The sequence below is a fragment of the Pan troglodytes genome, chromosome 22 (genome assembly GCF_028858775.2).
Source record: "Pan troglodytes isolate AG18354 chromosome 22, NHGRI_mPanTro3-v2.0_pri, whole genome shotgun sequence".
Taxonomy (NCBI): domain Eukaryota; kingdom Metazoa; phylum Chordata; class Mammalia; order Primates; family Hominidae; genus Pan; species Pan troglodytes.
The window spans coordinates 18,661,281-18,685,578 of NC_072420.2; the positions used below are offsets into that span (position 1 = coordinate 18,661,281).

Below are 24,298 nucleotides of genomic sequence, written 5' to 3' on the forward strand. Positions count from 1 at the left end.
ATGGTAGGTGTTTGTATTTTTCCCTCTTCCTAATCATAAAATAAGAAATTAACACATACCTCTGTTAGCTGAGAAGTCAACATAAATGCTTTATTATCTTAGCTTGGAACCACAGAAGTTTACTAAAAAGTTAAATACTTTGAGAGAAATATTATACTAATAAACCAGAAATAAGCACTTCTTTAGTATTAATGTGATAGAACTTACTAAAAATGTTTTTTCAAATATCCAAGTTTAACCTATAAAATTTAGAGCTTTGCAGTTATGCCTACAAATACAAAAATAAAATGGAGAATTTAAACAAATTATTGTTCAGTGATAAACCACTCCTGCTTGAAATAGCCCGATAAGGCTTTCAAGCTGAAATTATGTAGTCATGTTTTAAGAGCCACCTTGGAGTTGTCTAAGGGAGACAAACTTAAGAGACCAAAGCACCTAGAGTCATAATTACTACTAAAAAAGGGTTTGGCAAACTTCTTTTGTACCCCATGCTTGCTAGAACTTAAGACCCAGTTGCTGAGTGACAGTTTTATTTCATTAGGAATAGATTGGAAAAGCCATATTTATGAGAGCTTTCTTTTGCTCTAAATAAGTTTCAGGACAAGGTGGAGGATGGGTAGTCGAAACACTGGCAGAATCTTCTATGAGTAATACATCTACCTGTATGCAGTTGAATTCAAAACTAGTGGTTTCCCCAAGAGGCCCTGTCATTTAATCGTCAGAACTAATTAAGGAGATTTTGTAGTAACGTGGAATGTTCTGGCTACTAGGTATGTGCCAAAAATAACACTTCCTTCTTTACACTATTATGCTTCTGATTTTCCCAACAAACCTATATAGTCATCCCTCAGTATCCTTGGGAGGATTTGTTCCAGGACCCTCCTGGATACCAAAATCCTCAGATGCTCAAGTGCCTTATATAAAATGGCTTCGTATTTGCATATAACCTATGTACATCCTTTAAATCTAGATAATACCTAATGCAATGAAAATAGTTATATTTTAAAATTTGTATTTTTTAATTTTTATTTTGAGTATTTTCCATACATGGTTAAATACAGATGAAAAACCTACAGATGAGGACCAATTTGCTCATAAGCAAAGCAACAAATAAATTCTGTCTGCTAACTTCATGATAAAAATACTTGAAACTTTCCAACTTTACACCAATCACCTACACATCTGTCATTATCACCACAAAACTCTCAAGGACCCATAAGGAAGCAGTGTGATGACTCTGAAAGTAATTTTTTTTTCCCTTTTTTTCTTTCAATAACTTTGGTTAAAAAAGATAAAACACATCTCCCTTGTGACACTAATAGACATGCTCATGTTTGAATAGGCAGTCACTAGATTTCAGGAAAAGAGTAGATATGGTTTAGAGAGATGTTAAAATTGTGTATGGCTTAAAGAGTACAATATTAAAACTAGAAAAGTCTCTAAGGTTTAAAAATGAGTTTTCTGAAGTTGCAAACTTTAAAAACTGACTTTACATTTTCATACTATTGAGCTATACCTTTATGATTTGTGCAGTTTTGTATTTAAACAGGATTTATCTTCCTAAAAAAACAATAATTTGTGGAATAGCCATGGCCATCCAATGATTTATTAGCAAGTTGTGATTTTTCTGGTAAGTCAAATAATTTAAGACTGTAAATTTAAAGATGAAGGTGATGGAAAAAGTATTGCTGATCTTAGTTTTTAAAAATTTACCTTTGGAGAAAAATCAAAACTCTTATAGAGATATCTCTTTTTTTCTTTTTGTAGTTCAAGTACCCTTACAAGACTGATGGAATTACAGTTGTATAAATATGGACTACTGAAGAATCTGAAGTATTGTATTCTTTGACTTTATTTTAGGCCTCTAGTAAAGACTTAAATGTTTTTTAAAAAAAGCACAAGGCACAGAGACTAGAGCAGCTGTAAGAACACATCTACTTTATGCAATGGCATTAGACATGTAAGTCAGATGTCATGTCAAAATTAGTACGAGCCAAATTCTTGGTTAAAAAACCCTATGATGTATAGTGACACTGATAGTTAAAAGATGTTTTATTATATTTTCAATAACTACCACTAACAAATTTTTAACTTTTCATATGCATATTTTGATATGTGGTCTTTTAGGAAAAGTATGGTTAATAGTTGATTTTTCAAAGGAAATTTTAAAATTCTTACATTCTGTTTAATGTTTTTGCTATTTAGTTAAATACATTGAAGGGAAATACCCCTGTTCTTTTCCCCTTTTATGCACACAACAGAAACACGCGTTGTCATGCCTCAAACTATTTTTTATTTGCAACTACATGATTTCACACAATTCTCTTAAACAACGACATAAAATAGATTTCCTTGTATATAAATAACTTACATACGCTCCATAAAGTAAATGCTCAAAGGTGCTAGAACAAATCGTCCACTTCTACAGTGTTCTCGTATCCAACAGAGTTGATACACAATATATAAATACTCAAGTCCAATATTAAAAACTTAGGCACTTGACTAACTTTAATAAAATTTCTCAAACTATATCAATATATCTAAAGTGCATATATTTTTTAAGAAAGATTATTCTCAATAACTTCTATAAAAATAAGTTTGATGGTTTGGCCCATCTAACTTCACTACTATTAGTAAGAACTTTTAACTTTTAATGTGTAGTAAGGTTTATTCTACCTTTTTCTCAACATGACACCAACACAATCAAAAACGAAGTTAGTGAGGTGCTAACATGTGAGGATTAATCCAGTGATTCCGGTCACAATGCATTCCAGGAGGAGGTACCCATGTCACTGGAATTGGGCGATATGGTTTATTTTTCCTTCCCTGATTTGGATAACCAAATGGAACAGGAGGAGGATAGTGATTCTGATGGCCATTCCCTCGATACATTCCTGGCTTTTTTCTGGGCAAAGGGTGCCACATTGGAAGAGGTGGAAATATAAGTTCTGAAATCTGTAGGGAAGAGAACACATTAAGTTAATTCAAAGGAAAAATTCATCATCTATGTTCCAGATTTCTCATTAAAGACATACAAAGTTACCCACAACACTGAGATCACATCTAAGTGACACTCCTATTGTCAGGTCTAAATACATTAAAAACCTCATGTGTAATAGACGTATAATGTATAACAGGTGACCAATGTTTTCTGAATGCATAAAGAAATGAATAAACTCAAACACAGTACTTCCTAAACAACTTCAACCAGAAAAGACCAAAACATGGAACGAATGGAAGCTTGTAAGGACATACTTGTTTTAGTCCAGTGGTTTCCACAGCTGGCTAAGCCAGGAGTCACTTGGAGGCTTTTAAATACAAAACATTGGAGCTGGAGGCCATTATCCTTAGCAAACTAATGCAGAAACAGAAAATCAACTACCGCATGTTCTCACTTATAAGTGGGAGGTAATGATAAGAACTTATGAACACAAAGAAGGAAACAATAGACATTGGAGTCTATTTGAGAGGGGAGGGTGGGAGAAGGAAAAGGAGCAGAAAAGATAACTATTGAGTACTGGGCTTCACACCTGGGTGATGAAATAATATGTACAACAAATCCCTGTGACACATGTTTACCTATGGAACAAACCTTCATGTGTATCCCTAAACCTAAATAAAAGTTAAAAAAAAAAAAAAAAGATAAACACAAAACATTCATGCCCTAGCACTGGTCTAATGAACAATAATAAAATCTCAGAACTAGAGGCCAGGTATTTTGACAAAGCTCCCCAGGTGATTCTGATGTAGCCAGTTTAGTATTTGGGAATAATAGTTTTAGATTATCCCATAAATCAGGTGGGCACATCAGGTTCACATTATTCAAAGTGTTCTTATCAGCAGTTTTAGACCTCTCTGCTTAGAATGCCACATCTTCTTAAATTTCTGATTTTGCTGATCTCAAATCTGCATTTCTAAGTATAGGATTTAAAAAAAAAAAATTATATTGTGTATAGCATTGCATTCATGATAGAAAATTCAAAAGGTACAAAAGGGTAAACTGTGGAAAGTCCCTCTTTTTTTATCTCACCCTTTATCTTCTTTATCTTAAACCTTCTCAAGGGCAACTTTAAAATACCTTTTAAAGGTATTTTAAAAATACCTTTAGAGATATTCTATCCACATCTATACACACTTTAAAAATATATATGTATACTGGATTGTATCCTGCTTTTTACATTTCATAATAATACATTTCAGAAACATATCAATACATAAAGATCCTTCTCATTTTTCTACAGCTAGATAGTATAGCAATGACTATAAATTAAATGGTCTCCTAGTAATGGGACATTGAGGCTGTTTTCAGTCTCTTACTATTAAAAAAACAATGATACACAACGAACAAAACAATGCTGCAATGAATAACAGCATAGTTAATTCTAATAGAAGGCTTTATAGGCATATTTTCGTTTCTTTTGGTAAATATTTAATACTTAGGAGTGGAACTGCTGAGTAATAGAAGAGTTACACATTTAACGTTAAAAAGTGCCAGTTTTCCAAAGTAGTGGTACTATTTTACATGACTAGCAAGTTTATGAATCTAGCTGCTTCACATCCTTGCTAACATTTCATGCTGTCAGGCTTTTAAATTGTGCAGTTCTGGAAGAACTAGTGTTTCATATGGATTTAATTTGCATTCCTCTGATCATAAATGAGGCCATTCACATAACTCCTTTTGTAAAGTGTTTATTCACATCTTTTGCTCCTCCCGCCCTTTTTTTGAGATTACAGCAGGATATGCCCATTATTTTTCATTGAATCATTTACCTTTTACTAGTGATTTGTGAGCGATTTTTTAAAAAGTATATTCTGGAAATAAGTCCTTTACAGATATATGTAATGAGAATATTTTGTCCTAGTCTATGGTTTGCCCATTTTCTTAATGGTTTCTTTGATGAACAAAAAGATGATTAATCTTGATGAAGTCCAGTTTGTCAATTTTTTTCCCTTATTAGTTACTTTTTGTGACCCTCTAGAAGATATATTTGCCTGTCACAAAATAAAGATTATATTTCCCTATGTTTTCTTCTAAAAGCGTCAGAGATTTATCTTTTATGTCTAGGTACACAATCCATCTCAAATCACTATTTTTGTGTATGGTGTCAGCTAAGTTAGGTTCGTTTTTTTTCCTACACGGATCATCCAGTTGTTTCAGCACAAGTTCTTGAAGACTTTCCCCATTGAATTGCTTTGGCACTTTTGTTAAAAGGGAGAAAAAAGACTAATTGTATGTATGTGGGTCTACTTCTGGACTCTCTATCCTGTGCCATCAATATATTTGTATGTTTTTAAACCATTACCACGCTGTCTTGATGAATATATAATAGCTTTGAATTAGTGTGAGCCCTCCAACTGATCCTCCTTTTTAAAAATTTTGAATCAATTTGTCACTTTCCAGAAAAAAACCTTTTAAGATGTTCATTGATACTGAATTGGATCTACAGATCTATTTCAGGAGAACTGACACAATCTTCATTTCTTCGTTTTTTAAGATATGAATAATTCTTTATCCCCTCTCTTGGGATACCTTTTAGAAAACAGCAGAGAACAAAAATTCCAAGCTAGAAATTTTGTTGTCCTTATTTGATAAAACTTTTTTAAAGCTTGTGGCAATGCCAGATTCAAGATACTAGAAAGAAGAAAATCAAAGTGGGCCATTTGCACTAGCTTTCACACAAGTAGTGTTTCTCTATTATAAAATGTTTTGCTAATGAGTATTAGGCCAAGGAGAAATGTTTTCCTTAAAAAGCACGTAAGAGACACCTCAATTTCCATACCTTTCTGTTATCCTAATAGTCTTTCAACATGAGGGAAAATAAATGCAATTTAATTTTAAAAGAAATCCTAAAAGTTAAAGGTTAATTTGCTTGTAAAAAATTAGCAGCAATCAATTTAATTTGAGACTTACATTCTTGCTTAACAACAAATAAAATTCTGAGGTAAAATTGCCACACATTTGGATGAATTCCAGAAAATTCAATATACCTAATTTGCAATATATAATCCATCACACAGAGAAAAAAAATGCCTCAAATATTTATGGCAAGGGTTTTAAAAATGATCCTGAAGTACAAATACTATGTTTACTTATTGATATAGGGAATGTCTCTGGAAGGATACTAAAAAAAAGAAAAAAAAACCTGGTAATGAATGTCTCTGTGGAAATGCATAGGACTGGTGGTTGGGGAGAAAGAGGACTTCTCACTATTATACTGTCTTGTACTGTTTGAAGTTTCATAAAGCCAGGTACATGTTATATACATATACATATACATATACATAGATTCCTAAATTATGATAATCTTCAGGAATAATCTTCCCCTAAAGTCTAGGAAGAATAATTCAACTGAGAAAAAAATGAGAAACCAAAAATTAAGTTACACCGAAATAATGTTCATTATGTAAATGTATGCTGAATTTAAAAGTTTAGTTTATCATACTAAAAGCTCCAATATTCTGCTTCTTACTCATTAGGTCTAAATTTTCATTTTCAGCTCAACCTTACCACAAACCTGGTATGTTTCATTACATTTAATCAAAGCAAGTAAGTAAAAATAGATACCTTTAAAAATTAGTAATAAGTACATTTACAGAATAAGGCTCAACTCAAAAAATCTCTTTAAATTGTTATGACTTTAAAATATCTTTCCTGTTGAAGAATGCTGTTTGGTCAACAATTTTTTAAAGTCGATTAAATGTTCTTTGGTATGTAGATATAAATAGTAAATCAGTGAATGGATCTGTAAGTGCAGGCACACTAGCTATATGACTTTTCAACTAGTAAAGCAAAAAGGGAGACAATGTTTCAGCTTGAGTAAAATATTAATTATAATATAATAAATTTAGAGAGGTTTCTCTTTAATCATGGAACGGGAGAGAATAGAAAGTTAAACCCAAAGGTACAAAACAAAGTGTTACATACTACAAAAAATAAGTGGTAACTTTTGAATGAGATTTTAAAATATCAGGAATGTTTTACCATCATGAATTTTCTACTTTTTGCCAATTTTTCTGAAATATATTTATCCTAGTTATTGTATAGTGAAGCTGACCTTTGATAAAATGACTCAGGATGCCTATTTACGTGCCAGAGAAACAGCTTTCCCTTAGCATGGGGAAAGGCAAGAACTATTATCCAGAATCTCAAGTCAGAAACCTTGGGCAATGCCAAGTAGGACTACCTGAAAGGTCCTGGCAATCCCTGCACATCCCTTTAAAACTGAGCTGTTTTCATGGTTACCTGGTACACAGGACTTGCGGCTGCAGTCACCGAATTGGGTTTCACTTCTATTTCCTTACTTGTTTCTTCATCTGAAGAAGAGGATCCTGAATGATAATCAGAGGTAACCTTATCAAGGGCCCTGGTAACTTTCCTGGAGATCTCATCCTTGTTCTCATCTTTATTTTCAAAGCTGGCAACAATGAATGCATTGTTTTTCTCTCCATACCTAAGAATAAAATTAAAAACTTACAAATCTTGAAGTCACATCAGCAAAGCAAAAAATGTCCATAAAAACAAAGAGATCTGGACATGCCATCAATACAAGGCAAAGATTGAATCATCACAGAACTTGACCCTACACATTTAATATCCTAATACAGCTCAATGCCAGCAAGCAAACCACAGTTTTCTACTTCTGGTCTATTTAAGTATTCATAAACATAACCCCATTTTCTTTCCCTTATTTTCTTTCTACTAATTCCTAAAAAAAAAAATTGTTTAAAACATCAAAAAAAGTCCATTGTTTTGATTACATTTTTGTATGTACCAATGAAATTGGTTGTAGAATAAAACATTCTGATGTATTTTTATTTTTTTGAGATGGGTTTCACTCTGTTGCCCAGGCTGGAGTGCAGTGACACAATCACAGCTCACTGCAGACTCTACCTCCTGGGCTCAGGTGATCGATCCTCCAACCTCAAACCTCCCAAGAGGCTGGGACTACAGGAGTGTACCACCATGCCCAGCTAATTTATATACATTTTTAGAGACAGGGTTTCACCATGTTGCTGAGGCTGGTCCCAAACTCCTAGGCTCAAGAGATCCACCCACTTCAGCTACCCAAAGTGCTAGAATTACAGGCATGCGCCACTGGCTGATTTTTTTTTTTTTTTTTTTGAGACGGAGTCTCACTCTGTTGCCCAGGCTGGAGTGCAATGGGTGCAATCTCGGCCCACTACAACCTCCACCTCCCAGGTGTTCAAGTGATTCTCCTGCCTCAGCCTCCTAAGTAGCTGGGATTACAGGTGCCCACCACCACGCCCAGCTAATTTTTGTATTTTTAGTAGAGATGAGGTTTCACCATGCTGGCCAGGCTGGTCTTGAACTCCTGACCTCAGGTGATCCACCCGCCTCGGCCTCCCAAAGTGCTGGGTTTATAGGCGTGAGCCATCACGCCCAGCCCCAGCTGTACTTATAAATGTAACATATATGCTAGTAATTCAAGTCACAGATCAACTAGAAATTTCCTATAAAATTGACTTTAACCCCAATTAAATAAAAAAGGGGGCCTGTTATTTATACTCACAAAAATGAGAACTGAGGCAGTTATTGAGATTAAAGAAAAAAGATAGTTGTTGAAGAATATAGAGGTTTTGCTTAAATTATATTGCTTACTTCAGAGTTTCCTAGGATAACTACTCACCTCTCATCTTAATTTTTTTTTAAGGTAAGATGAAAAAATCTTGTTATTCTTCCAAAACATTTTTGAAGATTTTTGATTTTTTTTAAGTTGTCAAAATATGTAACCTATGCTGCTGGTTACTTAAAAAAAAATTCTGAACTGTAGGAAAATAGTGTAATAAACTCAAGTAAAACCAAGAGATTTTATTCAGTGGACATAGGAGAAATCCACAAATCTATTTAAATAGATTGCACAGTGTCAACACTATCAAACAATTTCTAGCATCAGGACAAAGGATATTGTTAAGCAGTTCTTACAAAACACATACAGTTAGAAATGCAATTAAAGTGATTCTAAGTTTGAAAAAAGATAAAAATAAGTAACTCTAAGTAGAAATAAGGTCAAGCTTTTGATTCAATAGTTAGCTGAAGTTAATTCATTTCAAGATAGCACTCGTCTCAAATTATTTCTGAATCAGAATGGTTATCTATTATAAAGTAAAAGTCTTAACTGCTATAAAGCCTTTGAAAATGTACATGAGGCTGGGTGCAGTGGCTTACACCTGTAATTCCAGCACTTCAGGAGGCCTAGGTGGGCAGATTGCTTGAGCCCAGGAATTTGAGACCAGTCTGGGTAACATGGTGAGACCCTGTCTCTCAAAAAAACAAAAAAACAAGAACAAAAAATTAAAAAAACAGAAAAGAAAATGTATGTGGAAATCTAGCAGTCTCAGAGATCACACATAGATGAGTTCTATTTCTTCAGATAGCTATGCTGTCTTCCATTCCTATAGGCCAAATGAAACTATAAATACTACTTAAATATAGTACATAACTTCGCTTTTCTATTCTTTTTTAGTTTACCTCATAAAAGTTGCTACAGGGGCTGGGCGCGGTGGCTCATGCCTGTAATCCCAGCACTTTGGGAGGCCAAGGCGGGCGGATCATGAGGTCAGGCGTTCAAGGCCAGCCTGGCCAACATGGTGAAACCCTGTCTCTACTAAAAATACAAAAAATTAGTCGGGCATGGTGGTGAGCGCCTGTAATCCCAGCTACTCGGGAGGCTGAGGCAGGAGAATTGCTTGAACCTGGGAGGCAGAGGTTGCAGTGAGCTGAGATCGCACCACTGCACTCCAGCCTGGGCGACAGAGTGAGATTCCGTCTCAAAAAAAAAAAAAAAAAAGTTGCTACGGGATGGTAGAAAGGGCATTAGACTAGTTTCTCATTCTGGCTCTGCCACTGACTAGCTTGGTCACCAGAGGCAAGTCACTTAATTTCCCTAGGCCTTAGTTTCCTATATGCTGGACGAGGAAGCTGGAGCTGGCTAGATAGTGGTTGATCTACGGCTGGTGACTCTTCGTAGTATAAAATACCTAAACAGAAGCTGGACATGGTAGCTTACATCTATAATTCTAGTACTTTGGAAGGTCAAGGCAGGAAGATTGCTTGAGCCCAGGAGTTCACAATTATAGTGAGCTATGATCATGCCACCGCATTCCAGCCTGGACAACAGAGCAAGACCCTCTCTCTAAAACAAAACAAAACAAACAAAAAATAAATTCCTAAACAATTGAGTTCCTCACAACATAAAATTTGTGTTCTCTAATTTCAAGTTTACTTAGCATAAGGTTTTAGCAATACACATTTACTCCATGTCCCCTCCACAGTTGGAAGACTCAACAAATTTCAAGACAATCAAGGGTTAATTCATGTGTTAATGACACTAATATAACAATGACTTAGGCCTATCTTCAGTTTTGCCCATTAATGGAATCACAATTCAAAAATGGAAAGGCAAGAAATTTGAGAAAAATTCCTGCCTTTGTAGACAGAAACCTCAACCAAGGGCAAATATCTAATGATTGAAGGATCAGCATTATTAACTCAGATTTCTTTGACACCTAGTTTGGTTCTGCATTTTTCCCTTTGTACTATTTTGGTATGAAGGCTCTCTTCATGGTAAGAGAAGCTGCTGACTATACTACTATAACATTACAATGTGCAGTCGATCCCTTAGGAGAATTAGTAGACACCTGGACAACTTTTAAACTTTCCATTTTTCAATGATCACTGGTAAAACATCAAGGCTAATTTAGTTATTTAGAAACAATCAATAGTATTTAACACTCTATTGGGGGAAAAAAAGGATGGCAGAAATCACCAAAAAAAAAAAAGTTGTAAAATATGTTGAGTAGATAAGCTGGCATCTGTTCTCAGAACTTCTCATCATAGGCAAGATTTATTTTCTATTCTGTATCACGAAGTGATAACCTTTCTAACTATATGGCACTCTTTGTACTCCTGCAGCATTTTATTCTATCAGAGTAAGTGAAGACTATGAAGAATGTTCTCAGTGCATCTCAATTTTTTTTTACAATCTTAAGTCTCTAGTATACCAATGAGTTATTATTTTTAAAGATTCTCAGATATTTGATCAATTGTATACTTGCTAGATCAGCTTTAATTTTCAAAATATCTATGTTTCCAGTTTGGGTGAAAAAATATTTCTCAATGTCTTTTTCCTCTGTTAACTTATATCAACCACCTCTACTAAACGGTTAATACGTCTTTCTTTTTGGGGTTCTGTTATTGAATGAACACCTGACACTCGCAGGTGATTTCTATTAGCTGTGGAAAAAAATCACATCAGAGCCAATTTTTGGCAAATTTACATATAAATTAGAAGCCTACTGAATGAAAAGGTTTTCTAAGATTAATAAGATGAAAGCAAAGTAGCAGTTTTTTCCTACCAGGCATCATCAAGTAATGAAATGTCTACTGAAGTAGAATGTCCGTATAACTAAAGTTTTTATGTTCAGGTACTGAGACTTATTTTAAGCATTTTAAATACATAGGTCCAAAATGTTTATATAATTATGTAACTTGTTAAACATCCTTGGACATAAAAACTTTCCCCTGATGGTTTAGGATCATTATATTGAACATAAACTATTTGATTGTGTGATAACATAATTGTGCTGATTTTTTAGCTTTTTCATTTTTGCCTCTATGTCAGACCACATGACATTTTTTGGTAGCGTCTGACTCATCAACCCTCTTTAAAATGCTGCTTCTCACATTTCATGGGTTAAGAAACCACACAACTAACTTAACTGTGTGTTAAATAGGAGCCAACTAGGATCTAAGTGCAGGTCAAATTAAAAAGTAAACAATTCAATATAGTAGCTTTTTGACAGCTATTTCTTATAAATGGAGGTCTTCTGCACAGGTTCAGTGGCCAAAGTTTTCCAAGTCTGAAACTAGCCTAAAGCAGGTCCTTAATTAGTCCCAGAATCTAAAAATGTTTATTTTCTCAGACCTAAATTTGAGATAGCTTGCTCCTTTTCTACCCGAGAAAGAAGTACTGGAGAACGTTTATCACAAACCTCTACCACCTACATCTGGTTTCCAAAAGCAATAAACTTACACCAACCACTGGCAAATCAGGTAGTAACCTCAAGCGGTGGTCCTGACAAAATTTAATGGAAGAATAATCATGTAATTCATCTCTCCTGTCTTCACCTCCACCTTCATTGCTGGAATCAGGTCAGTCTGCGACCACCTTAGGAGTACATAGTTAGGGTTCCTTCAAAAAGCAACATTACTACCATCAATAAAGAGGCCAGGTGGTCAGGTGAATTGTACCTCAAAACCAAATAGAAACATCCTAAAGGTAGAGCCACAGGAAAATTCTTGCAGGAATTCCATGCCTCTGTTCATCTTCTTCCTGCTAGTTAGAACATCCTTCCCACCTTGTCACCTGGTCAACCATGGCTCATCCTTCACCTCCCAGCTCAAGTATCACCTACTCAGTAGTCTCCTGACTCCTCACCAGATGCAGTAACTTTCTACTTTGTGCAACCTACCACTGCATTTTGTACACATTTCTAACATAAATCAGATAACAATGTAATTTGCTTACTTTTCTTCTCCTTAATTTCAAACTGAATTACCTAAAAGCAGAATGTTGCTTTTGTTTTTGAAAACCCTACAACTGAGAGTGCCTGGTCCACAAATAATGGTTTTTGAGCAAGTGGAGTTCAAAAAGATTTCATACCTAGCACTGATCTTTCACAACTCTATTCATTAGGACATGTGAAAAATAACTTCCATTATAAAAATAAAACCACGAAGTATCACTCAGTCACTTACATAATCAAAAAGGAGGAGGCCGGGCGCAGTGGCTCACGCCTGTAATCCAGCGCTTTGGGAGGCCAAGGCGGGCGGATCACGAGGTCAGGAGTTTGAGACCAGTCTGGCCAACATGGTGAAACCCCATCTCTACTACAAATATAAAAAAAAATTAGCCGGGCACAGTGGTGGGCGCCTGTAATTCCAGCTACTCAGGAGGCTGAGGCAGGAGAATCACTTGAACCCGGCAGGCAGAGGTTGCAGACAGCCAAGAATGCACCATTGCGCTCCAGCCTGGGCAACAAGAGTGAAACTCCGTCCCAAAAAAAAAAGAGGAGACAGGGAGAATAAACAGAAACAGAAACAAACCAAAAGTGGTTATCCAGTATTATTTGGGATTAGCTTCTTAATTTGAAGACAGACAAGTGCACCACCAATTAAAGATAATAGACACCTAGCGGAATCTAGGTGTCTACTTCTTGGTCTACAATAAGCTTCTTGGCAAAGCACTACTAGAAAACCCCCACCTAATCAGTTTCTTTTTTCGGCTATAAAGCAGAAATCTAACTAGTCCTTCAACATCACCTCCAGAAAAGTATTTCATAAAATTTACACTGAGAGAGTTAAACCACCAGCTCCTGGCCATAAAGATACACAGGCAGGCCGTACATGACAGAATGTCATAAAATTAGTTCCAGCATGGTCATCAGTTCAGCCTCTAAACTTGAGAACTCACCGACAGCACACCTCACATGGGTCCACCCAGAGAGTGAGCTCCTTTGGCAAGCCCAGGTCACTATACAAGATGCAGCTGTTTTCACAGGCTTTCAGGACATCAGGATCAACTCTCTGAAATTTATTGACACGAATACATCTACAACAAAGTGGAGTTACGTTAATGGATTTAAATGAATTTAATCATAAACGCCGTAATATCTATTCATACTTGCCAAGGTGAGTAATAAAATAGTAATAAAAAAAATACCCTGGTAGAGAACCTAGGAGCATATCTATCCTAAACAGATAATAAATGTGAACTACAGGCACAGAGGCAGCCTGAAAAAAAGACGGCACCTATGTGAGCCCAAGGAAATCACTAGTACTGGGTCTACCTCAGTCTACCCAGAGACTTGACCACCCATGTACATTAAATGAGCAAGGAGTATGAAAGTTGCACGAAATTTTAGAACTCTGAAGGTAAAAGTTTCCATAGGCCAAGTTCCTATACAAAAAAATCTCTAACAAAAGGCCTCATCTAATGTTTCAGATGGTATTTGGAAATGCTTATGACAAGTTCTGATCTGTCATTAACTTGCTTTTATATCTCAGATAGTAAAGTGGTAAGAGGACACCCTTGCTTTACCTATAATTGTTCTATAAATACAGGATAAGTGAAGGACACAGATTCATTCATATCATATACTTATGATTAAAATACCTAACTAACATGTTATTGGCTTATTTCATTTAACTTCTATTTACCCAAGCACTTTTATTTAAATAGTTGTCAAAATTAAGTGAGGAAAATTTCTAAACCAATAGAGCCTCTGTCCCATCTTTTTTTAACCTAGTATACGACATCTACCTAATGGAATGTTTAATAAATAAAAAATATGCATTCTGTTAAATGATAAGCATTCTGATTAAGTAGGGAAATAGGGCCTATGAAGGAAAAGTATTTACTGCCTACAATCAAGAATCAATCAAGAGAACTTGGATTTCAGCACTAATCCTAGTATTTATCAGGTAAGCTTAGTTAAGTCACTGTACCTCTTCCTCAGACCTGTAACTATAAAACATGGAAATACAAGTTAATTGATGAATAGTAATTACGCTGTAAAATACAATGATATAAAGACTAATGTGCTATTTAAAGTTTTTGTAAAAGTTAAATTATTAGTTGGTTTTAATTTCTATTTAAAAAATGAAAAAGTTCTCAATAGGTAATAGGAATAAGTGTTTCTACATAATAATATTAACAATAATAACCATTTTTAAAAATTTATTATGCAATGGACAATTTCCTAAATGCTTTGCATGTATTAACTCTTAATTCTCATGATCATCCTGTGAGTTAGATACTTTTTTCCTCAACATAAAGAAAAAAGGAGGCAGAGAGAGTCTGAGTAACTTCCCAACATTACACAGCTACTAAGTGATGGATCTAGGGTTCAAATCCAGGCCACTAGACTCCAAAGAGCAAGTTATTTCCTTAATACTCAACCCTGTATATACGTACCTATCTTAGCATCACCATTAACAATATAACAAAGGCAAAGTGAGAAAAATTATTTTCTAGTATGTAAAATACTGCTTAGTCCTTTTAAAAACACGGTCTTATGCTATAGATTCTAATATTGTATAGGGTAATTTGAAAGATCCCATGTGCTCTGGGACCAAAAGCAGTTAAGGATAAAAAGATATATCTTAGATGTATGTGTTTTTCTCATCTACAATTAAGGTGATACAGGCTCTAAGCTTACAAATTATATATAAATATAGATGCTTAAACAGAGACTATGCTTCAACAAAATCTGCATACCTTACATGTTTTGTACTGTTTTTTTTCACTCTACATACTGACTACTTATCCATTAACTACTCTTCAAAAACAAAATTTTAAAAGTTGCATAAAAATATTCTATCATTTACTTAATGTTGACAGTTTAGTTCTTTCCATTTGTGCAATTACAAAGTGTAAGAGACATCCATATTCATACATGTTCGTCTGCATTTCTAATTATACTTCTAGAATAGATTCTTGGGAGACTTACTGTTCAAAAGGTATGAATATTTTTATAGATCTTGATAATATTGCCAAATTGCTCTCCACAAGTATCTTATTTATATTGCAGAAAAACAATTTCAACTTACAAACATTTTGTAAGAGAAAGAACACTCCACCTATTCTATGGACTGAAGTCTCTACTAACTTGGTTAATCTTATATTCTATTCATTTTTATAATAGTAACAACCCACTATTTTTTCTACTTCAAATACAGCTTTAAAATGACTCAGTAATGATACTTCTGATCACATGCCAATTTAATCGTTTCAGTTTTTTTCTCAAGTTTTTAGAATTAATGGAAATGAAATTGTACACTGTCTGACCTTTAAGTATTTACTTGACAGTGCCTCCTTTTTCAGTAATAGTATGGTGGCTTGGCACTTCCAAAAAGCCTTCATCCAATGTCAGTTAAATCAGAGTAAAAAGCCTCAACAGTTCTAACTTAACGAAAGCTGTTCACTCTATTGGAAATGAAAATATGCAAAAAAAAATTTAAGATAATCAAGAGATAAGATAAAAAATGACTTGAGCCTGTGTTAGCGTGCACATTTCTATTTTAATTCATTTTCCAATTTACTGGAAACCTCTTTGGATTAAAAATGAAAAGGAAAATATACTATTTTGATTCTCTTCTTGTCAATAGAACACAAGCTCACTTGACTTTCAGTACATGAGAAATTAGCAAATAATATGTTTGCCTCCTTTTTAGACTCCTTGAATAGTGCTGTACTTGCAAGAGCTCAGTGGCAGAAAGGAAGTCCTTCTGACATCAAAGCACAAAGTGTTGATTTGTGTAGGAAACTTTGGGGACATCAATATACACAAATAAAAGAGAATTTCTGTAGTTATCACTATAGTCACTGTTCCACTTTTATTTCTTGTGGCCACATCCACAAAATGGGACAATGTTTGGCAGCTGAGTTTAGCAGAACATTCTCAACTGAGGTTCCTGAGCAGTCACATAAATACTACAGTGAGCATGCCAGGGCATGTTTTATAGGAGTCTGCTCTTCTTTACTTTAAGCTGTAAATGTACCTTATAAAGCAGAGTACAAAAGACAGCTCCAAGTGAGAATTACCTTCCTTCTCAGTGCCAAAACAGTGGTAACACTGTGGTGTGCAGAAAGCCCATGAAAACATGGGGTCATGTAGCCCTGAGTTCAAATCCCAGAACCTTGGCCAGGCATGGTGGCTCACGCCTGTAATACTCACATTCTGGGAGGCAAAGGGAGAAGATCGCGTGAGGCCAGGAGTTTGAAACTCACCTGGGTAACACAGCAAGATCCCATCTATATAAAAAAAAATTTGTTTTTAAATTAGCCTGGTGTGTTGGCACATGTCTATAATCCTAGCTACTTCGGAGTCTGAGGCAGTAGGATTGCTTGAGCCCAGGAGTTTGAGGCTGCAGTGAGCTATGGTTATACCACTGCACTCTAGACTGGGTGACAGAGCAAAAACAATACCACAAAAAAAAAAAAAAACTCCCAAAAAAGCAAATCCCAGAGCCATTATTTACTAGTCGTGGATCACAGGTGAGTCACATTCATCTAGAAAATAGTTACACTGACTTCTACCACAAATATATAAATGAGATTATTCTTGTATTAACGACATATCAGGTGTCTGATAATCTTAGTTCCCTTTTTCCATACTTTTTTTTTTCAAAGAACATATAACATGTAATTTACTTTTAGATGCAAGATTCACTTCTTTCAACTCCTACCATGCCCATTAATGTGTTATTAGGGGTCCTCTAGAATTGTGAAAATCCCTAAGTATTTGTGATAAACAGAAATGCACTGTTAGGAGCCAGGCTATAACCACAAAAGACTAACTCCTATGACCCCATAGCATTGGCCTCCTGTGTCCAGGCAGTGGGACTCCACCAACAAATACTTGTTTTAAAATGAGTAAGGAGAAAATATACAAACACCCCAGAGTTCTATATTTTGCAGATGAAACACCTGTAGACATGGTCTGCACACCCTTCAATCATCTGGCCTTGAACCCACCTCAGGGGTTGATCAGCCTCTAGCTAATCCAATCTAATCCTTTACCTGTAGGCCTGTCCTTTCGATGGTTTTTCTGGATACCAGTGATTTTTATATTTTTCTTGAAGTATTAGGGTCAATTTCTCAGCAAACCTCTCAACTGCCTCTTTTTTCAACTTATCATGTTTTCGAACTAGCCTTGTGAAAAAGAAGACAACGGCAGCAATTTCATTCTTCATTTTTTTCCCTGCAAAGATAAAACATGTTTTCTCAAAAAACCAAAATATAAAAACTGGGAAGATGAAGCTCTGTAAGATATACCTCCTTTACAGCTCTCCCCTTCCTCCTTCCAATTTTATCTTGTATTTCTTTGGCTTATATCTGGAGTAGAGAACAATCTACTTATCTTTATGCCATAAAGGCCTTATTATAAAATACTACTTAAAAATCTTATCACTTAGCTTCATGAAGAAATTCCATAAAGAGAGCACATCGCTCCTGTTGGCTAAAATAAAACCACACCTATCAGTAAAAGAGAAGCACTATAATAAATGATACGACATAGATGTTACTGTGTGTGTCAATATTTAGCTGCAATAATCTAAGTTTAAAATTCTGTGAAATGATTTGAACTTTAAAACATAAAAAAAGTCTACTTTAAAATCTAGAACCGTAGAGCTATTTTATAACAGAAAAGTTCGGCAGTTCCTAGAAAGGTTAAACACAGAGTTATCATATGACACGGCCAATTCTACTTCTAACTATTTGCCCAAGAGAAATGAAAACATATGTCCACACCAAAACCTTGTACAGAAATGGCCATAGCAGTATTCATCATAGCTAAAAAGTGAAAACAATATGTTTACCAACTAAAGAATGGACAAATACTGTGTTATACACATGTATGGAATATTATTCAGCAATGAAAAGGAATGAGTACTAATACAAGCTACAATATGGGTGAACCTTGAATACAGAAATGCCCATAGCAGTATTCATAATAGCTAAAAAGTAAAAACAATCTATATGTTTACCAATTAAGGAATGGACAAATACTGTGGTATATACATGTAATGGAATATTATTCAGCAGTTAAAACGAATGAGTACTAATATAAGCTACAACATGGGTGAACCTTGAATACATCACACTAAGGGAAAGAAGCCAGTCACAAATGACCACATATTGTACGATTCCATTGATATGAAATATCCAGAATAAGCAAATCTATATAGACAGAAAACAGATTAGTGGCCTACGGGAAAGTGGGAAGCCAAGAAAAGGAGCATTGCTAATAAGTACAGGGTTACTTTTTGAGGTGATAAAAATATTTACTAAATTTCACTATAGTAATCGTTGTACAACTTCGTGAATATACTAAAACCATTGAACTGTACATTTTAAATGGGTGAATTGCACGGTATATAAATTAAATCCCAAAACTGTTCTACATAAAAAATTTCAGCATTGACTTTCCGAAAGTACTCTTTCAGGAAGAGAGATACATTTATCCACAAGTTAAGAGACACAAAAACTAGTGGATCTATCAGGACATATTTAAGAAATGGAAATTCAGGTCACCCACAGAAAAACAAACTAAAAGAAATAATCAGAGATTTAGCTACATTTTGGATTGCCTCAAAGGACTTTAAAAATGGTATATCTGACTTATCATTGATTAATCCTTAAGGGCAAACCCTTGTCCTAAGATTGTTTTGATGTATGTTGTCTCTACTCAGTGAGCTCATTCATCTGGCTGCTGTAACCTGGAGTTATTAAGATGCTGCATTTAGTAAGCAACATCACCTTTTTGGGAGCCAATTACGTATTAAAAACATACAGCCTCTGCTATGTTTAGCATAAAAACAACTAACCTAGCAGTAGTTTGTGTTCCCACATTTCCAAAAAAATAAAGCTGATTGTTAGCTTTCTTTTCTCAAACTGCTCTTTAAGTCTCTCTTCAGAATGTGACTCCTTTATTCCAAGTGCAAATTCAAACAAGGAACCTCACTGTGAAATAAATTCTACACAGTTATCTGAGAGGTGTGCTGGCAGCCACACATAGCCTGATGGAGGGGAAGGCACACAAATCTTCCTCCCAGAACCCTAGAATGAGAAATTCACCTTCTACAGCCAGCTACCAGGCACCGGGCATGGGTCCACACACGAGTGTACAAGTATACATAACCCCAGCCCAGCACGACTGCTGTGCAGCCTCCTCCTGAAAAATGTAAGCCATTTCCACTTTGTAAAGCTACGTTTATATTCCACCACGATATGATGGAAAAGAAAACCCAAGGCAATTTAATATACGGGTTGGGAAGAAAGTTTTGCTGATGGAACTACATTAGCCTCCACTCCACCAAAGCAAACAAGGAACCACACTAAAGAAATTTACTGAATCTTTTAACTAGATCTTTCTCCTCATTCATTACATTTGCCAACTATGTGCCACATATCTGAGTTCTGGATTTGTTTTTGTTTGCTCTGCTTCATATAAAAAAATAGAAAAGAAGGAAAGAACCACTTAGTGGTTGCTTTTGGTTGTAACACAAGATGACTCATTTGGACTTTTGTTTTCCCCGTTTGAAGAAATGATAGCTCGAACAGCTGAAAAATAAGCCCACTCCCACCAGTATTCTAGGAGTACCAAAAGGTGAAAGAGGGAGAGTTACAGTCAGGGCAAGAACCACCAGAGGCAAGCAGGGCCAAGAAGACCTCAGGCGTCTTGAGTAAGTAGGCGTCCTCCACCCACACTCAGAGCAAAAGGCTCCCATTTTAAATATCGCACGGTGACGTCATCCTGGGACCTCGTCACCGCGGCGGCTGCTCCTCAAGTTCTACTTTGTTCCACAAGGCTCCTCTGCTCACGGCTGCGTGGATAAAACCCAAAGGGAATCCAGAATCAAGCTCGGCCTCGCAGGAGTTTATAACTTTTGTACTTTTCCCTCCCTTGTAACGAAAAGCTAATCGCAAACGTTTCTAGGAACACATTTTTCTCCTGATAGACGTTCCCAAGGTGGAGGGCGCGAGAAGACTGGCCCGTGGGGTGAGGAGCCCCGGCCCGACCTCAGCGGCGCCACAAAGCGGGCTCCAAACCATGAAGAGGGGAAATAATTTTCCAAGGGGCTAAGAGTTGGACTTTTTGAAGCCATCGAAACCTGCTGCTAGGCTCTCCCGCTGGGGTTTTGAGAGAGGTAGGTGAGGAGGGATCAAACATCTCCACCCACTCTTGAAAGAACCGCCTTGAGCTGCGCCCAACTTCTGCAATCCCGGTTTTCCCCAAGTTCAAGGGGAAGGGCCCTGGCGCCCAATGCCCAGCCTCCCCCGACAACATCCTCGCCAGGGTGCGCCTGCCCCGCGGGTCCGCTGTCCCCGGCGGGCGGCCCTGGGTTCGAGGACCCGGCTTCCCGGAGGCGCGACTCTCTAGCAAACGAGCGGAGCTCCAGAAAAAACACCGACGCGAAGGGGGTGGACAGAGGGTGGGAAGCCGCGGGGTTGTCGCCCACCCGGAGGCGGAATGTAACGCGCTGTGGCAGGAGCCCTGAGGCGGCGTCTTTTTCCTCAGGCGCCCGCCGAGGGTCCCGCGGAAAGCCTCGCGGGCCGCCCTCGCGGCCCGCAGCCCCGCTCTGGCGCCGAGCCGGAGCCCATGCAACCTGGTTCCATCCCCTGCCCCTCCCCTGTCCCCGGTGCGCCGCCCGCCAGCGAGCCTTCGACGTGGCCGCAGGGGCGACGGGACCACCCTCCCCCGATACCCACAGCCCCGCCATGTCTGCCTTTCCCCGGCCCGGTCTCCTCACCGCCGCTGCCGCCGCCGCTCTCCGGCCGGAGATTCGGCGGCCCAGACCGTGTCCTGGCCGGGAACTGAGGGCTCCGCCTCAACGGGCCCGCGCTGGGCAACAGGGAGCGCAGCGAGCCTCGTCCGGCGCGTGCGGCTCCCGCGTCGTCGGGCGGCCAAGCGCGCGTTGAGAGGACTGGCGGGCGGACGAGCGCGCACACGAGTGAGCGCAGCCCCAAAGCGGCGCGCAGGGGGCTCGCGGCCCGGAAGAGGGGAGGGGCGATGACCCGGGAAAGGGTTGGCGCCGCGCGGGATCGGCTCGCGCGCCTGAGGGGCGGTGCCGGGGGCGGGGCTTCGCCGCGAGGCCACCCCGGAGCCCCGGGCCTAGCCGCACGGGAGGCGACACATCCTCACCCTGCCCTGAGCCTGGCGCAGACCCTCGACCGCGACGGCGCGGTCCGCAGAACCGCGGGCTACCCTCCCCGGCAAAAAGCGGCGCTGAGGGCCTGTGGGACCCCCCGCCCGGCCGCCCTACGTGCGTCAGCGCCTTCGGGGGTCGCGCGGGCTTGGTCCTTTCGGCTGTCTCGGCCTTTTTGTTTCCCCCTCAGGTCTCTCCACGCTGCACTTGACACCCTCAGGGCGGGATGGCGAGTTCTAGACCCAGCTCTCTAGACCCGGGGCTTCATGGGGGACACGGACTCGACGGGAAGGGGAACTTGGCATTTATGGACAGATCCTCATCCTTCTTGCTGTAGTCAATTACACGCACGTTAACCGTGCAGCCGCCCTGCTGTATTTTAGGCGGTTGTTGGCACTCCTAGTTGGGCCCTTCCCGGGCCCCTCACAGCAGGGCCTGCCTCCTGTGGACGCTTGTGTGCTGCCCTGGCACCGGCCACTGTGTTTTGCATAAAGGAGAGGCTCCAAAGATGTTGGCCAAAGGAATGAAGCCTTCAGAGTCCAGGCTTTCTATTTCTGAGACACTCTACTCAAGGACTTCCCAGATGCAAAGCTTCATCTTTGAGCAAATACAAATATGGAGAGGGAACATTAACTTTCTGAAGAAAAGAAGGAACATCTTTTCAACCTTTTATATTGAGTTAGCACCATGGTCTTAGTTTTGTGAAAGCACTTTAATACATCCAACTAGCGGGAGGAATACAAGATATTCCTACCTTTTTATTATTATTATTAAAAGAGGGCTAAACCATGTTGTAAACTACTTAAGAACTGAATGTTCAAGTTGTACAGTATATTGGCCAGATTCCTTACTGCCCACTAGGCTTGGGAGCATGTTTTCAGCTCAGTTTTATGAATGTTTTAAATTTGTATTACTGATCTTTGTTATAGCCAATTAGCAATTCAAAATGGTAATTTTTTTAGCAGTAATAAATATACCATCCCCCAAACAGTACAATAAACTTTATTTGTAAAAAAAAAAAAAATTATACTCTTCTAGGACTTAGTCTACTTACTGGTACATTTAAAGAGGATATTTACACCTTGGAGTCTTCTAGGAGGTGTGAAGGCGTTTTTATTTTAAAATCATAACAATCTGATGAGGTTATTTTTACAGATAAAGGCCTTTAATTCTGCAGTTTCATAAAATAGCTAGGTAACCACCCACATTACTCAAAATTTGTCCAGAAATTTCTATAGTTTAGGATTAGTATTTTGTGTAGTATTTATAAATCTGTGGTCCACATTTTCCGGTCTTAGAGCAGTACCATATTCAAAAAATACAGGCAAGAACCTGAAACCCAATTTCAAAATGACTTTTAAAAAATTCTCAGGCTGGGCACTGTAGCTCATGCCTGTAATCCAGTACTTAGGGAGGTCAAGGAGAGAGGATCATTTGACTCCAGGAGTTCAAGACCAACCTGGCCAACATCATGAAACCCAATCTCTACAAAAAATACACAAATTAGCCAGGTGTGGTTGCATGCAGCTGTAGTCTCAGATACTCTGAAGGCTGGGGTGAGAGGATCACCTGAGCCCAGGAAATTGAGGCTGCAGTGAGCTATGATAACATCATGGCACTCCAGCCTGGGTGACAGAGCAAGACTCTGTCTAAAAAAAGAAAAAAAAATTCTCATAGCTGAACACTGTGAAATAGACACATAGCAAACAATGTCTCTTAAACACTTTTTCTCTCATCCACTTCCCTTGCACACACAGTATTTGTTTGTATGTCTCTTTCAAAACTTGCCCTACTCTTGTGTGCTTCAGATGCTTTGCCCCAGCTCTCTTTCCTTGTGAGTTGGAATCACAAAATCACAAATGAATTGGTATGGCAAGGCAGAGCCCTCCTCTTTATGGGACTGAAAGAGGAGAGCTGCTATAAACTAAATGTTTGTGTCCCTCGCAATATTCGTATGTTGGAGACTAAATCCCCAATGTGATGGTATTTGGAGGTGGGGCCTTTGGGAGACACTTAGGTCATGAGGGTGGAACCTTCATGAATGGGATTAGTGCCCTTGTAAGTGGAAACATGAGAGAGATGATCACTCTGTCTGCTCTCTTGCCAAGTGAGGATACAGGGAGAAGACAGCAAACCAGAAAGCATACCTTCACCAGACACTGGATCTGCTGGTACCTTGATCTTTAACTTCCCTACCTCCAAACTGTGAGAAATTTCTGTTGTTTAAGCCACAAAGTCTATAGTATTCTGTTGTAGCATCCTGGAATAAGACAGGAGCAGAGCTGATGTAAATAATTACAGTAGTTCCCCCTTATCCACGGTAGGATATGTTCCAGGATCCCCAGTGGATGTCTGAAACTGCACATGGTACCAAACCCTATGTATAATTTATAAATTAGGAACAGTAAGAGATTAACAATAATTATAATAACACAGAACAATTATTATAGTACACTGTAATAAAAGTTATGTGAATGTATGCTCGCTCTCTCTCAAAATATTTTATTGTACTGTACCACTGGTAACTAAAACTGGCGAAAATGAAACCAGGGATAAGAGGGAACT

General features: G+C 38.0%; 2 protein-coding genes across 13 annotated transcripts in view; one reads left to right on the forward strand and one right to left on the reverse strand.

The window, feature by feature from the left end:
- Positions 1-3,641, forward strand: part of CXADR (CXADR Ig-like cell adhesion molecule) — an 82,290-nt gene extending 78,649 nt beyond the window's left edge. For both annotated transcript variants that reach the window (XM_001156087.7, XM_016938427.4), the window contains exon 8: positions 1,768-3,641. In XM_001156087.7, the coding sequence (XP_001156087.2) occupies positions 1,768-1,809 (42 nt within the window). In that variant the 3' untranslated portion in view covers positions 1,810-3,641. The remainder of the gene's footprint in view (positions 1-1,767) is intronic.
- On the reverse strand, positions 2,271-21,557 carry BTG3 (BTG anti-proliferation factor 3). 11 transcript variants are annotated; one of them, XM_054675202.2, is made up of 8 exons: positions 21,338-21,457; positions 20,213-20,410; positions 17,604-17,784; positions 16,812-16,835; positions 13,494-13,631; positions 12,779-12,910; positions 7,244-7,451; positions 2,271-2,955 (listed from the first exon to the last, which is right to left on the reverse strand). In XM_054675202.2, exons 3-8 carry the CDS (start codon positions 17,774-17,776, stop codon positions 2,716-2,718), a joined length of 915 nt encoding a protein of 304 aa, XP_054531177.1. In that variant the 5' UTR covers positions 17,777-17,784; positions 20,213-20,410; positions 21,338-21,457; the 3' UTR covers positions 2,271-2,715. The 11 variants fall into 11 exon arrangements, with proteins under 11 accessions (XP_054531177.1, XP_054531180.1, XP_054531179.1 ...); XM_054675205.2 differs by lacking the exon at positions 12,779-12,910 and having other exon boundaries at positions 20,256-20,410; positions 21,338-21,557; XM_054675204.2 differs by lacking the exon at positions 16,812-16,835 and having other exon boundaries at positions 21,338-21,557.
- Between the last annotated feature and the right edge of the window lie 2,741 nt (positions 21,558-24,298).

Excerpts from the sequence above, each read along its gene's own strand:
- BTG3 (XM_054675201.2), bottom strand. The coding sequence starts at position 17,776 with ATGAAGAATGAAATTGCTGCCGTTGTCTTCTTTTTCACAAGGCTAGTT. Across the intron at positions 16,836-17,603 it reads TCGAAAGGACAGGCCTACAG|ATGGGATCTTGCTGTGTTAC; the intron begins GTAAAGGATTAG and ends TTTTTTATATAG. Across the intron at positions 12,911-13,493 it reads CCATGTGAGGTGTGCTGTCG|TAGAGATGGGGTTTCACCAT; the intron begins GTGAGTTCTCAA and ends TTATATTTGTAG.